The sequence below is a fragment of the Aethalodelphis obliquidens genome, unplaced genomic scaffold, assembly GCF_003676395.1.
Source record: "Aethalodelphis obliquidens isolate GAN/ISIS:26980383/991018 unplaced genomic scaffold, ASM367639v1 scaffold7, whole genome shotgun sequence".
NCBI classification, from domain to species: Eukaryota; Metazoa; Chordata; class Mammalia; order Artiodactyla; family Delphinidae; genus Aethalodelphis; species Aethalodelphis obliquidens.
Window position 1 is genome coordinate 478,657 of NW_020837951.1, and position 14,828 is coordinate 493,484.

The window sequence follows — 14,828 nt, forward strand, 5'->3', positions numbered from 1 at the left end:
TGGGGCAGGCACATCTGGGGACCCTGATCACCCCAGAACCTGTAGCAGGCCAGGCCATCTCCCAGGTAGCTCTTAGGTAGGTTGCTAAGTAGCTGTCAGGTAGGGTCCCAGGTAGCTCTCAGGTAGGGTCCCAGGTAGCTCTCAGGTAGACGCCCAGGTAGGTTTACAGGTAGGCTTCTGGTAGACGCCCGGGAGGCTCCCAGGTAGGTCCCAGCTCTCAGGAGGAGGCAGTCCAACCTGCAAGGTGTGTCTCTCTGGGAACTCCCCTGCGCCCTTCCTGGGGTTTGAGTCTGTTTCTAGGTGGGTTTGCTGCTGGGCTGGGGGCTTCCTGCTCAGGTAGGGAGTGGAGCTGGGGAAGCAGGAGCCTCTGGGGTGAGTGGAGATCTGGTCATGTGCCGGGCTCCTTGCAGGGATTTGGCTCCGCTTAGCCCCTTTCAGCAAAAGTCACAACGCTAAACAAGTTGTATTTGGTGACTCTGATTTAAAGAAAGTTTGAAAACTGCCAGGTGGCACTCACCGCGGGGCCTCCGGGAGCTCCTGTCCCTGGGGAGGCCCGTTCGCCTCGGCACGCGCCGCAGACCCAGCACCACGATTCCGGCTAAAGACCATTTGGGCTTCAGGCAGACTTTTTTCATTTTAAAGTGAGGTCAATTTTTAAAGTCTGCAGTGGGGTGAACTTGAACTTGGTCGTTGTCAGCAGTTTTCCATCTCAGAAGCACATTGGGCTTAGTTGCTGCCGCTCGTTGTAGATTGATTTCAGATTGCAGGGCTCAGGGACAGACCAGAGCTGAGTTTCGATGGCCTCAGTCCTTTCCCAAGGAAGGTCTGGCCCTGTCCACCTGACCTGGGGCCGGCCTGAGGCCCTAGCCAATCAGCTGCCTCCGAGTGGCCAGGCGCTGGCCACTGTGCCCCTGAGAGAAAGGGGGAGAGTGGTGCCAACAGGGAGGTGGGAGCCCGCCTGCAGCAGGGACTCCCCTAACGGAGAGGGTTAGGGAAAAGCACCCTCCCGTGAAAGAGCCACTGGCCATTTGCCCCCTTCCTGGGCTGACCAGCAAAGTGGACGGCTGCAGCAGGAAGGAGGCCATCAGGGCGGTGAGCTCAGGGACAGCAACCCGAGCGGCTCGGGTGGAAAGAGCCTGACCGCCAGGGAGTGGGCGCACTGCTGGGCTGGGGCTCCTCCTGCGGGGGCCTGACGCAGCGGGGTGGGCAGGACGTTCACCCCGCAGAAATAAAGCCTCCGCCTTCTCAAGGAGGAATGTCCCTTGGGCCGCCCTGTGCTGGGAGGAACAAGGAGGGCAGGAGACCCTTTCAGAAGCCCCCGGCGCCCTTTGGGGTTTATTTAAACAACCCAATTGCTCTTAACCCCTCGCGTGGGAGGTGGGTCCTTGGCCCTGTGTTCTCGGGTGGGAGACGGGAAAGGGTGCCGAGACAGAACGCTGCACCCGGGAGAGCCCCGGCCCCTACCCCGGCCTCGCGTAGGGATGCAGGCTCCAGCCCTGCCAGGAGCTCGCTGGCCCGGGGTTTGCTGCTTGTTTGGCGGGCTGGCTGGTGGTTGGATGGATCTGGACACGGCTGTGTGCGCAAATGGCCAGGGGCTCCAGAGGCGGCCAGCAATGGTGTTGACCCCGTGGAGCCAGCCCAGCCGGACGAGCGCTCAGCCTTGCTGAGGCCTCAGTGATGCTGTGAGCTGACCCCACGGGGACTGGGCCTGGGTGAGGCCTGACTGTTGGGCTGAAGGACAGGAAGACAGGGGAAGAAACAGGCCGGGCTCCCGGCACCTCCCCGGGGAGGGGCCCACGGGGCCTGGGCCATTTGCAGCTCCCCCTGTTGGGAACCCTCTGCCGGCCCAAGGGTCACCCCCTGCCCCGGCCAGATGGGCCCCAGAGAGGCGGGGGGTGGTCACGGAGGCCCGTCAGTGGGCCGTGGAGTTGGACCACCCCTCAGCGCCCACTGCTGCTCTGGGACCCCCAGCAAAGGGCCTGCAGAAGAGGGACAGACATTGGACCCGTCAGAGACTGTGACCGGGCGGGCTTCGCGGGACAGCGGCCGTGAGGGGCGTGAGTGGCACCTCTGCTTCGTGCGGGACAAGCACGCAGGGACAGTGCTCCTCCCTGCGGAGTGCCCTGGCTGGGGCCTCGGTGTGGACGGGACAGCTGCGGTCACGTGCCCTGGGACAGCACCGCCAGCAGAAGGGCCCAGAGACCAGCTCGGGGTGCTGCACTCCCTTCCCTGGCGGGAACTCGGCAGCTGGGAGGACGGTGCGCCCCCCCGGCCACCCAAAGAGGGTGTGCGGTGGGGATGGGTCTCTGTTTAGAGACACAGCCTCCTGGAGTGGCAGGCCCCCCGGGGTTGGGTCAGACTTGGGGTGGGAGGTGGGAAGGACCATCTGGGGTTAGGTCCCAGCAAGGGGCGGGGTGCCTGTGCACAGGGGCCGGATTACCTGCCCCACTCGAGGTCCATTAAAATGACAGTAAAGACATTAGGAAAACCAAAAGTGCTTGAAGGCAGAGAGGAGGGAAGAGGGGCCTTGCAGGCTGGGAAAGCAGAGCCCACGGCTGAGGGCTGGCCGAGCCTGGCTGCAGAGCCGGGGAGGCTCCAGGCTGGAAACAGGGCCTTGGGGAGGTCTGCGTGGGTGGGGACTGAGACCCTAGGTGGGGAAGGGAGGATTCCTTCCCTACAGACAGACAGACTGGTCTTCCAGGCCCCTGTTACCCACAGTGACGTCCAGGAGGACGTTTCCCAGGACTGAAGGACATGAGCACGCCTAGGGAGTCCTGCCCCATCCGTCTGTCCTGCCGACTCCTGGATGCTGTCAGGGGAAGGTCCCCCAGGAGGAGAAGAGCAGTGTCCTACCTACAGTCGGGCGTCAGGTGGTTCAGAGCTCTCAGCACCAACGTCAGCAGCTGGAAGGACCGTCACCATCACATACCTGGGGACGGCCTCTCACCTGCAGCCCGTGCACAGCCAGCCTTCCAGCCGAGGCTTAGTGCCCAGCGAAGACATTTCCAGACAAACAAAGACCGGTCAAATGCCCCTCCCTTGAGTTCTTCTCACGAAACTCGTGGAGAATGTGTTCCTCTAGCACCAGGAGGAAAACTGAGAAACATGAAGGCTTACAAATCAGGAAATGCCGGATGCACCAGGAGAGAAGATGGGGAGGGAGTCCTAGTGCAGCAGCTGTGCCGCCGGGCTAGAGAGCAGCCATCCGGATTGAGGCGGGCGGGCGGAGGCCCGAGAAGGGGTGTCTCTGGGAGCAAGGGCAGACTTCCAGGCTTGTCTGAACATCCTGGGGAGGTGTTAGGGTGCTGTCAGAGTCCTGTTAACGATGGCCTTGCAGGAAATCCAGCAGGGAAGAGGTCGCGTTATTTTTTCTTTAATCTTTCCCCCCGTTCTTTAGATAGGATAATTTCTGTTGCTCTGTCTTCAGACTCACTGACTCTGTAATCTGCCGTCTCCAGTCTGCGGCCAAGCCCAATCAGTGGGTTTTGCATTTCAGTTATTATACTTTTTATTGGAGAACTGCCATTTAGTTCTCTTATGTAGTTTCATGTAATTTCCATTTGTACCTCTCTGTTTACTCGTTTAAGACCATATTTCCCTTTAACTTTTTGAACATGTTTTTCACTCATTCTTTGCACAGTTACAATAGTTGTGTTAAAGTCTTTGCTAAATTCAACCTGTGAGCTGCCTTGGAGTTGCTTTCCATCATGTGCTGTCCTGTATTTCTCTCCCCTTGAGTGTGGGTCATATTTTCCTCTTATTTGCAGGTCTTGTGACTTTTATATTATGTACTGAACATTATAAATGTTACACTGTAGAGACTGGATTGTTAACTTCCGCTGAAGAATGTTGACCTTTGTTCTAGCGAACAGTTCATTTCTAGCTGATTACCTTGAACTGGGGGGCACGGCTTGACATTTTGTTAGGGTGGATCTTTATCTTGGTGGGACTCAACATGCAGAGTGTTCCGTGGATTTTTTTATTTCTTTTTTTTACTGGCTGCATTGGGTCTTTGTTGCTGCGCGGGAGCTTTCTCTAGTGGCGGCGAGCGGGGGCTACCCTTCCTTGCAGTGCGCGGGCTTCTCATCGCGGTGGCTTCTCTTGTTGCGGAGCACGGGCTTTAGGCGCGCAGGTTTCAGTAGTTATGGCACGTGGGCTCAGTAGTTGTGGCGTGCAGGCTCAGTAGTTGTGGCACACGAGCTTAGTTGGCTCCGTGGCATGTGGGATCTTCCCGGAGCAGGGCTCGAACCCGTGCTCCCTGCATTGGCAGGCAGATTCTTAACCACTGTGCCACCAGGGAAGCCCTGTTCCACGGATTTTATTGGGGCTTGGTTTTAGATTTTGGCAGAGTTGGTCTGGGGCAGGGCTAACTCGCCACCGTCGCTGGGCTGGAGCCCAGAGTGTGCAGCATTGCTTGACTGTTAGTGCCCCTGTCGAGCTCTCGGCCTGGGGACAGCTGCCTCTGGGAGCCCTGGGGATCCTGCATTGCTCACCTGCACTTCTGGCCCTGAATGACCCCTCCAGCTGGTGCCCTGGCTCGCAGATGCGCGGCCTCCTCCTCCACCGGAGGGATGCTCTGCTCACCAGGTTCCGGGTCATGATCTTAGCTGGGAGGTCACCCCCAGCTGGGAGCCGGCCCATCCCTGGGCCCCCCAGCCTGGGCATCACCCGTCGTGCACAGCCTATTGTCCAGAAGTCGGCCGCCTAAAACGTGTCTGGTGGACGTTGTCTGCAGTGGGAGGGCCGGCCCGACACCAGTTAGTCTGCATGGCCAGAGCACAAGTTTGGAGCAAACTGAACAAGGCAGGAAAGTATCCGGAGTTCACCCAGCTCAGTCCTGCTCTGCTCCTGTCTCCTGCAGATAGCGTGTCAGCAGAAGACGCTCGGAGAGCTGTTTCAGGGGCTGTCGGGGTTTGGGGGGCTGGGGCATGACAGTGAATTCTCACCTTGAGCTTGGTCAGTCAGGTGTAAGACTGGACACTCAGGAAACAACCGTATCAGCGTGTTAGTGAGAAATGCGAATGTAAATGTCCGAAAGCATAGCTAAGAGCGTGTGGGAGTCGGGGAGGAGGAAGCCCCAAGGGCTCGCCCTCCAGGCCTGTGTCAGGACTCGGGTTTACACAGGAGGTGCCGTGTGTGTCACCGTGACATAAATCACACCGCAAATGAGGAAAAACTAGACCATCTCCGTAAATGTGGAAAAGTGTCTTGTATAAAATACACGTTGGCAGGACCCTGTTGGCCGCCTGGGAATGGTACCACTTTGTGGCCAGCCTGGATGATTTGGAGCTGGGTGTGCCCGTGTGGGCTGGCTCAGGGGTCCTCATGGTGGGTCCACCCCTGAGGTTAGTGCTGAGTGTCCTGGGTCCAGCCGGGGAAGCCGAGGCCACCTGAGCCCCCACCCCCACCCCAAGCACAGAAGTGGGCCCTGCGTGGCTGCCTGTCAGGGTCCGTTCCCTTCTGTGTGGAACCTGCAGTCTAACTGTCCCTCTCCACTGGTCCCTTGAGCAGCTCCCTGCCTTCCCCTGAGGATGGACGCCGGAGACCCTGCCGGAGATGCCGCCGGAGAGCCTGCTGCTGGTGACACTGCCGGTGACCCAGCTGGTGGTGAGTGTGTCCCCATGGGTGAGTCTGCACCCCGCACGGCCCAGGTCCAGCCTGGCTGCACTTGTCAGGGCTGGGCATGGGGTGGGTGTGGGGGGGCTCTGTGTACAGGTGCATGCGTGTGCACCGGGCGGGGACCCCAGGTGGGAGGTGTCCAGGCGATGTGGCTTTCTGGGGGCCTGGGACGTGTGGAGCGGCCTCAGTTGTGGATGGGAGCAGGCAGGTGGCTGCTACCACGGCCTTCCTGTCCTGAGGGCCGCGGGCGGGCACCTCCCTTTGCCCTGGGAAATGTGGCCTCGTGGTCCTGCAGTGGACCGCCTCCTGGCCACTTGCTTCATGTCTGGCACCGAGGGTTGGCCATGACTGGACGGACACTTCAGGGAGCCCACACTGAAGTGTGGGTGAAGCTGGGTGCAGGGGGCTGGTGGGAACGGCGGGGTTCTCTCTGGAGCCTGGCTCTGCGCCCCACACCAAGTGCGGACACAAGGCATCTTATCAGTCCTGCCAAGAAGGAGAGAGGACAGGGGCGCTGGGAGGTGTCTGAAGAGTGAGGGCCCCAGACTGGCGCTTCCAGCTTGGGAGCCCCGGGATCCCACATGGTCCCTGGCCCCAAGAGAGCGGAGGCTCTGCCTTCCGTTTCTCCTCCGGGAGCCCCGAACTCCTCGCGGTGGTGTCTGTGGGCTCCGGGAGGCTTTCTTTCTGAGTGTCTCCTGCGTTTGGTGAGTGTTGTGGGCAGGGCAGACGCGGGGCCACGTGAAGCCTGATCTCACCCCACCAAGGACAGGTGGTGACGTGGAAGAGGAGACCAAGGCTGGAGAAGGAGGGGCTCCTCCCAGGCCGGGATCGGGTGTCCGGTTGGAGAGTGGGGCGCCCCTCCCTGATGGCCCCTGGCATCCTGGGGGGCCGTCCCTGTGCCGGGCTGGGGTCCTCTGCTCACCCACCCCAGGGTCCTGAGAGGCTTGTGGAGTCGGCCCCCCGTCTCCTGTGGGGTCCTCCGAAGGTGCACACAGCCTGCTCCAAGCAGAGTCTCCGGGGGGATGTCCAGGCACCCTCAGCCGCCCACAATGGGCTTGTTTTCTGCTCAAGATTCCCCAGACCTTCAGACCGTGCTTTTCCCCACCTGTCCCCAGTGTGCAGAGTCTTCAGGACCTGACACCACCCTGTTGGGACTGGGGATCAGACACAGCCCCTGGCCTGCTGTGAGGGACCGCAGGCCAGGGAAGCCCTCTTCAGTGGTCATCTCTCCACCAGGATCTGGGTACCTCCCCCAGGATGCTTCTGGCGCCTCTGCTGGTTTTGCCAAGAGCAGGACCCTCCTCACCTGTGGCCCCCGGACTCTGACACCCGAGGCCCCAGGGCCTCGGCTTGTCCTGGACCATCTGGATGCCACCCTCCCCCGCCTGTCCTGATGCTGGGGGCAAGAGGGGAAGGAACAGGCCGGGGAAGACCTGTGGCCCTTCCCTCCCGTCCTCCCCTCTCCTGGGAACAAGAAAACATTCCCCAACTGAGAAGTCAACTGGGCTCAAAAATTGGTTTTCTCCTGAAATCATGGCCTTTGGATGAGCAAGCATAGCTGAATCAGAAAAGCTGCGGGCTGAAGTCCAGCAGGTCCCAGGATCTCGGGCAGCAGTGGATCCCCCTTCCTTGGGAAATTCGGAAGTCAGGCAGACAGAGCTGAATCACTGCTCAGCATGGAGGGAGGGGCAGGCGCGACCCTCCAGGAAGCCCCATCCCCGCCCCGCCACCCCTCACAGGCTCGTGCAGTACCCGGAACCTCCAGGCCTGGCCCTCCCTGTGTCAGGGCTGGGGTGGGGGGCCCCCCAGCCCCTGGGGCTGTGGAACCATCCTTGGGCTGTGGCCTGAGGGAGGCTGTGAAAACAGGCAACACAGCACCCACCTTCCTGGCTGTGTGACCTTTCTGTTTCCTTACCTGAGAAAAATAGTTGTTGCCCTGTACTTAGCTCCATCTGTGAATGAAAGACTGCCTGCGTGTGGGCTGTGGAGGCGTCAGCTGTGATGCTCTTTAGTCTTTGACCCGGTGGAATTTATTTTGCTGGGAGAGGTGAGGAATGGGTCCAGTCCGTCCTGGAGGACCACTGGGACACCCAGCAACACTGAGCTCCCCATGGGTGGAGTCTCCCCGGCTTTCTGCTCTGTTCACCTGCTGCATCACGCTATCTGGCGGCGGTGGTTTTATGACCTGCTGCATCCGGCAGGACTAAACCTCTCGTTGCTTCTCTCTCGTTTCTTGTTTATTTTCCATGTAGACGTCAGGATAGCTTGCTTGCTTCTACAGAAATCCGTTGCTGTTTTTACTGGATTTCATGACATTTATGGTTGACCAAAGAGGCATCTGACGCCATCTCATCCCAGTGTCAGGCAGGACTGGGGGCTCACAACGCCTTCCCACAAGGTGGGGTCTGCTTCTGCCCTTGAGTGGTGCTTCCCGAGGCCTTGCCCTGGGAGCTGGGCTCGGGTGTGTGCCTGAGGCCCTGGGGAGGAGCCCGTCTAAATTCCTGACCCACAGAATCTGGGATCCTGAGAGATGAACCACTTGTTTGGGGCCCGTTGCCTTTCTGTCTATTCTTCTGTCTTCAGCAGTGCTTTTTTTTTTTTTTTAATTTATTTGTGTATCTTTGGCTGCGCTGGGTCTTCATTGCTGCGTGCGGGCTTTCTCTAGTTGCAGCGAGCGGGGGTTACTCTTCTCTGTGGTGCACGGGCTTCTCATTGTGGTGGCTTCTCTTGTTGCGGAGCATGGGCTCCAGGCGCACAGGCTTCGGTAGGAGCAGCACGCGGGCTCCGTAGTTGTGGCTCGCGGGCTCTAGAGCGCAGGCTCAGTCGTTGTGGCGCCCGGGCTTAGGTGCTCCGCGGCATGTGGGATCTTCCCGGACCAGGGCTCGAACCCGTGTCCCCTGCATTGGGATTGGATTCTTAACCCCTGCGCCACCGGGGAGGCCCCGAAGTTTAATTCTTGAGCTTGAGTTTCAGTGTCCTCTGGACACACTGCTGCCCGCCCGCCCTCACCCACGTGCTCCTGGGGTGGTGTCAGGGGGCAGGTACCAGGCCAGAGGCCACCTGCCCTGCCGCCCCTGACCTGCCCTCTGGCCACCCCTGGCCAGCAGGTCCAGGATATCAGGGTGGCCCAGTCCCGGGCCCAGGGTGGGGAGGTGGCAGCGGTGGCCAGGCTGCAGCCACGGCTGATGTCCACCCTGTGTACAGAAGGCCCCCGTGCCCGCCCTCCTAGCTCAGCCCGGCCTCCTGTGGTGCATCCCTGTGTCGAGGGAGCGGGACTGGCCCACTCTCGGCTGGCAGGGTGGCCCCGGGCCGGGCACCCCGTGCTCGATGAGTCCTCCTTGTGCCGGCCTTTGGTGCCTGCTGCACTCAGGCCCGGGCCCACATTCACACCGGCCCCGGGGCCCCTCCAGCTCCAACTTGGGCTTCCCGGGTGTCTGCCCATGGCCACGGAAGCTGGTGACCTTGTCTGCGTGTGCAAGTCTGGCCTTGGCACGTCCAGCAGTCACTATAGAGTGTCCCTCAAGGCCTGGGCCACGGCCTTGAACAGGGCCAACATGGTCACCGCCGGGAGCTGGCAGCATCGGGAGGGGGCAGACAGCAAACCCGCATCCCACGTGCAGTGTCAGGTGAGGGGCCAGGCCGGCGGGTCAGCGGCGCTTGGGCAGCGGCTTGAAGGCCGAGGGTGTGAGTGACCGAGGATGCAGCCCGGCCTGTGGCTTGGACCCAAAAGGGCACTGGGCCTGGGGGAGCCGTGAACAGAGAGCAGCCTGGCCCAGCCTGACCCTGTCAGACATTCCTTGCACTGGGCGTGGTCTGTAGGGCCCAGTGGGGAAGAGGGAGACCTCTGGCTGGCGCCTGCTAGGCCCTTTCTTTTGGTAGGAATTCTTGACTTAACCGTGTCCCGAGGTCATCGAGGTATTGTGCAGGTGCCCTGCGGAGGCTCTGTTGATCTGTCTTCACAGTGAGACCTACAGCCCCTGGTGGGTTTTCTGTAGGTGTGAGATGGGGGTGACATCCCAGTGTTTTCAATAAGGTTATGCCGTTTCCCACACTGGCCGCACACCCTGGCCTATGCAGGCCCAGTTCCGGCTCCAAGTCCCCCCTCCCTGGGCCACACGCTCAGCCTTAACCCCTGTGGCTCTGGCCTGGGTGGGGCGGTCCTCTGGTTTCCCTGTGGTTGTTAAGATAGTCCCCCCGCACCCACTCACACTGCTACTGTTTGGGTTAGAGTGTGGGGTCTGCTGATTAATTTGGGGAGAATTGACAACTTTGCATATTACTGATTATACGGTATAGCCCGTCCTGAATCAGGCCTTTTAATTTTGTTCTCAGTGACGTTTTTTTTTAAATTTATTTATTTTTGGCTGTGTTGGGTCTTCGTCGCTGCACGCGGGCCTTCTCTAGTTGCGGCGAGTGGGGGCTCCTCTTCGTTGCGGTGTGCGGGCTTCTCATCGCGGTGGCTTCTCTTGTTGCGGAGCACGGGCTCTAGGCACGCGGGCTTCAGTAGTTGTGGCTTGCGGGCTCAGTACTTGTGGCTTGTGGTCTCAGTAGTTGTGGCATACGAGCTCAGCAGTTGTGGCTCACAGGCTCAGTAGTTTAGGCGCACGGGCTTAGTTGCTCCGCAGCATGTGGGATCTTCCCAGACCAGGGCTCGAACCCATGTCCCCTGCACTGGCAGGCGGGTTCTTAACCACTGTGCCACCAGGGAAGCCCCTCTCAGTGACATTTTATATTTTTTGCATGAACTTCTTTTGTTACATTTATCCTAAGAAATTTGAAATTTCTTATGTTACTGTACCTGATATTTTTTTAATGTTCATTTCTGTCTGTCGCTAGTATGGAGGGAACAGTGGACTTCTTCTTTTTTTTTTTTCCGGCCGCACCAAAGTGGCTTGAGGGATCCTAGTTCCCCAACCAGGGATTGAACCCGGGCCCCCTGCAATGGAAGTGCAGAGCCCTAACCACTGGACCACCAGGGAAGCCCCAACAATGGATTTCTTAATACTGTCCTTGTGTTCACCATCCATGCTGAAATAAGTCCATTGAGTAATTCTAATACTTGTCTTTAGATTCTTCATTGCTTTCTAAAAAATGAATCATTTGTTCAGTGCATAACGACGTTTTGGGGTATTGTTTTTATTTTTAAAGACTTTATTTTTTAGAGCAGTTTTCGGTTCACAGCAAAATGGAGAAGAACGTGGAGATTTCCCATCTACCCCTGCCCCTTCCACATGCACCACCTCCCCCGTTATCACCATCCCTACCAGATGGGACACTTGTGACAAGTGAGGGACCTGCCTGGACACGCCATCATCACCCAAAGTCCGTAGTCTACCTTGGGGCTCACTCTTGGCGTTGTACGTTCTGTGGGTTTGGACGATGCAGAGTGACATGTTACCTACTACTGAAGGTTCACAGAGTAGTTTCACTGCCCTGAACCCCCCATGCTCTCCTGTTCATCCTCCCTCCCCCAAGCCCCCGGCAACTCCTCATCTTCATACTGACCCCATAGTTCTGCCTTTTCCAGAGCGTCATAGAGTTGGAATCATACTACGAACGTAGTCTGCAGCCTTTTCCGATTGGCTTCTCTCACTTAGTAATCGGCATTTAAGTTTCCTCCCTGTCTTTTCATGGCTTGATGGCTCATGTCTTTTTAGTGCTGAATAATATTCCATTGTCTGGAGGGACCAGAGTTTATTGGTCAGAGTGCTGATGCTTTTATTTTTTCCTTTCTAAGTTCTGTGGCCTTAATTTTTCCTTCTTGCCTCTCTGCACTGGCGTCGAATGCACAGTGGGCATCCTCCTGGTGTTTGCGTCTTAGGGGAAAGCTTTCAGCATTGAGTTCTGTGTTCGCTGAGGGTTTTTTATAGGTGCCTTTTGTCTGGCTAAGGAAGTCCCTTCTCTTCTAGTTTGCTGAGTTATTTCTTAAATTATAACTAGAACTCTCCCTTAAGAGATGCTTGTTCTGCATCTATTGAGAGCATCATGTGACTTCCGTCCTTTATTTCACTAGCGAACCAGGCTGATGGACCTTCAGTTGTCCAGCCAGCCTTGCTTTCTGGGACGGACCCTCCTGTGGTGTACACGGGCGTCTCTCCCGGGTCCCTGAGCCCGTGTGCTCGGGGGCTGTCCCCCAGGGTGTGGCTCAGGTCCCCAGCCTTTCCCTCCGTCCCGCCTCCTGCATGGAGCCAGCAGGTTGCCGTCGTCCCCCTGATTCTTGGGTAGGTTCACAGGTGAAGCCACCTGGGCTCCTGATCCCCCAGATTTGGCCGGGAGAGTCTGTTAGTGGCCTCCCCTGCCCCAGTGTGTGCACTGATGATCAGGTCCTGACTCTGACGCCTGACCCCGACCCACACCAAGTGAGGGCATGGCTGGGGTCCTGACCCCTGACCCTGACCCCCACCATGTGCGAGGTGTGGCCGAGGTCCTGGCTAAGTGCCAGGGGCTTCTCCCACTCCCTGGGCTGGGGTCGGGGACACGCTGGGAGCCCAGACCCCCCTTGGCTGCTTTCCTTCCGGTCCTCCCTGGGCTCTGGGCCTTGGCGCCTGCCGGTTCTGAACAAAAGGACCAGAAGGCTAAGACTCCGCGCTCCCAATGCAGGGGGCCCGGGTTCGATCCCTGGTCAGGGAGCTAGATCCCGCATGCATGCCGCAACTAAGACCCGGCGCAGCCAGGTAAATAAATACATACATACAGTGCGGTCATTCAGCTTAAAAAAAAAAAGAACCGGAAGGTTTGTCTGTAATTTCTCAGCGGGGCTGGAAAGGTTACAGCGCCTGGGCCTTTGAAGCAGAACTCGCAAGGCAAGGAGGGGCTGGGCCTCAAGGCTCGGGCTGCCTTAGGCCGGGGAGGTGCTGCTGAGGCTGGCAGGGCTGCGGTGAGGCGCTGGGGAGGAGGGAGCCCCGCCTGGAGTGCAGGGAGCCTGAGGCCCAGGGGCGGGCCCGCAGCCAGGGGGCGCTGGTGGCCATGGGCACCTTGGAGCTGGGTCCCTGGTCCCCTGGCCTCGGAAACAGCTTTCTTTCGCAAGCCAAGAGCTGGCAGCAGCGACCTTTCCAGGCCAGCGAGCTCTCCTTGGCACTGGCCTTGGATCTCGCCTGAGGGCGCCGACCCTTTTCCAGCAGGAGGGTGACCCCGACCTCCCCTGTCCCGGCCAGCACCGGGCTGAGTGGCACCTGTGTCATGACTCCACGCCCCGTTCTGCAGCAGGGACAGCGGCTTCAGGGAGCAGTGGCCATGGGGGTGGGGAAGCTTTGGGGAGTGGCCAGCCTGCATGGGGCTCACCCGGGGCCGGGACAGGGCAGAGGGGAGACGGGGGAGACAGAGGCTGGAACCACCTCGGGGCCTCGGCAGGGGCCAGAGGCCAGACATGGTGGGTGGTGGATGGGTTTGTGGGCGGCGTACCCCGCTGGGCGGGCCTTGCCCGTGGGGGGCCAGGTCAGTACTGCTGACTTAGCCCCGGCGGCCGACGCCCCTTCCCCACTCACACGGCCACTCTGAACCCACCGCGGCTTAAATCTGAGGCCAGGCTCCCTGAGCTGTCAGGGGAAGCCCACCCCGGTGGGCACTGCGGGAAGCAGCCCTGCTGGGTGGCGGGGCCACGGTCCTGGGGAAGGGGCAGAGAGGGCACAAGGGGCCGTGAGCGCTGGGCAGCGTCTGCGGGAGCCCCCAGGCCTCGGCCCCCGCCTGCCCCTCAGCCCCTCCTCGGCCCTTGTCTTGTCCCCTCAGGCCGGGACCCGCTGCTGTTCCTGCAGACCCTGCAAACGCTGTGGTCCACTCGGGAGCTGGGACAGGTGAGCCCTTGGGGTGTGGGCACCTGGCCGCCAGCCTCGGCAGGCTGCCGTGTCGGAATGTTCTGGGGGGTGCATGGGATTGGAGCCGTGGGACGAGGCCTGCTGGACGCTCAGAGCAGGCAGGGAGGGCCTGTGCCCACCACCAGCTCTCCCAGAGGGGCAGCAGGACAGCCCGCCTGGACAGCGGGGAGGATGCGTGTGGTCCGGCGGGAGGAGCTCTGGCGGGGAGGCTGCCAGGGTCTTCCACGGCCACTTGGGGGTCCTGCAGTGGCAGCTGCCACTGCCCAGACCGTGTCCCGCCGTGACCTGTGCCAGGGGGACAGCTCTGCCTCGCGGCCCCCGGGTGTGGTGCAGTTACTGGCCCTCGGCCGCTCCTTCCCTGCACTTTGCTCCCTTGAGGCATCGAAAGGGCGAGGGAGGCTGCCCTGGCTCCTGGGGAGGACGGGCCCACGCGTGGCTGGAGGGAGAGGGCCACATCCTCTCGTGCCAGCCTGGCCTTCAGCTGCCCTCCGAGGGTGGGCAGGGCACCCAGACCTGGGGCAGGCTGGTCGGGCAGGCGTCCGGAGCAGGTAAACTCCAGGCTTCCACAGTGCTGCGTGGTGGAGGAGGGCCGGCAGCCGGCCTCCTCTCTGGACAGGCCTGGGCTCCCCGCCTGGCTGAGCTGCGGGGCCTTGGGCAGATAGCGGCCCATCCACTGCCTGCGCTCAGGCCTGAGAGCAGCCGTCTCTAGCCATCAGCTGGAGAATCCAGAGTTTTTGCAAAAGCCAAACGTTTTTTGATTTTCCAGTTTCGTGCCGTGTGGCTTGAGGGTGAGACTCAGGCAACAGGGCTGTGGTGCTGTTCAGCCTTCCAGTTGGGAGCGGGCTCGTTGCGAGGTGGTATCCTCTGCCCTGGTGTCACGGTGAGCCGGCTTGTGAGCTCGGCTCGACCCTCCATCCCTGTTCACTGAAGGCAGGAGCCAGAGGCCCGCAGAGCCTGAGGACGAGCCGGGCGCTGCCCCGGGGGCGGCGGGGCACGGGTGGGGGGCCTGCAAATGAAGCCTGGGGGCGGTCTCCCTAATGGTTGTTCCTGGGCAGAGTGTCTGTCTCTGGATTTATTTCTCTGGGAAGCGTCCGCTTCCTCCACGTCACCACGGTTTCGGCCGGAGGTCCCTCCCGGTTCCTGACCCCCGCGTCTCCCGGCAGCGCTGCCCCTCCCCCGGCCTTGTGCCTCTTTCCCGGGGCTGATCTCAGCCTTCAGGTAGCCGGACGCCCAAGGCATCGGTTTCCAGGAGTCTTGGTTTCCGATGCTGCATTTAACGCCGCACCTGCCCCCCGAGTTCTGTTCGTCACCGCTTTGATGTGTAGGGGTCCATCGTCCTTCCTGTTTTCTGATTTTCGCCGTGTCTCCTTCAACATTTCCAGAGAAACACAGGGCTGC

General features: G+C 60.1%; 1 protein-coding gene and 1 long non-coding RNA gene across 17 annotated transcripts in view; both read left to right on the forward strand.

The window, feature by feature from the left end:
• EXD3 (exonuclease 3'-5' domain containing 3) overlaps positions 1 to 14,828 on the forward strand; it is a 76,610-nt gene that overhangs the window by 9,599 nt on the left and 52,183 nt on the right. For 2 of the 16 annotated variants that reach the window (XM_027104149.1, XM_027104152.1), the window contains exons 2-3: positions 5,512 to 5,625; positions 13,345 to 13,409. In XM_027104149.1, coding sequence (XP_026959950.1) covers positions 5,557 to 5,625; positions 13,345 to 13,409 — 134 coding nt within the window. In that variant the 5' untranslated portion in view covers positions 5,512 to 5,556. Of the gene's footprint in view, positions 1 to 5,511; positions 5,626 to 13,344; positions 13,410 to 14,196; positions 14,311 to 14,828 lie in introns of those variants that run through there. The other 14 variants (XM_027104145.1, XM_027104148.1, XR_003432378.1 and 11 more) reach the window with 11 other exon arrangements.
• On the forward strand, positions 6,537 to 9,063 carry LOC113619440 (uncharacterized). Its single transcript, XR_003432383.1, has 2 exons — positions 6,537 to 8,017; positions 9,030 to 9,063. It is a non-coding gene; the product is annotated as an uncharacterized LOC113619440 (long non-coding RNA).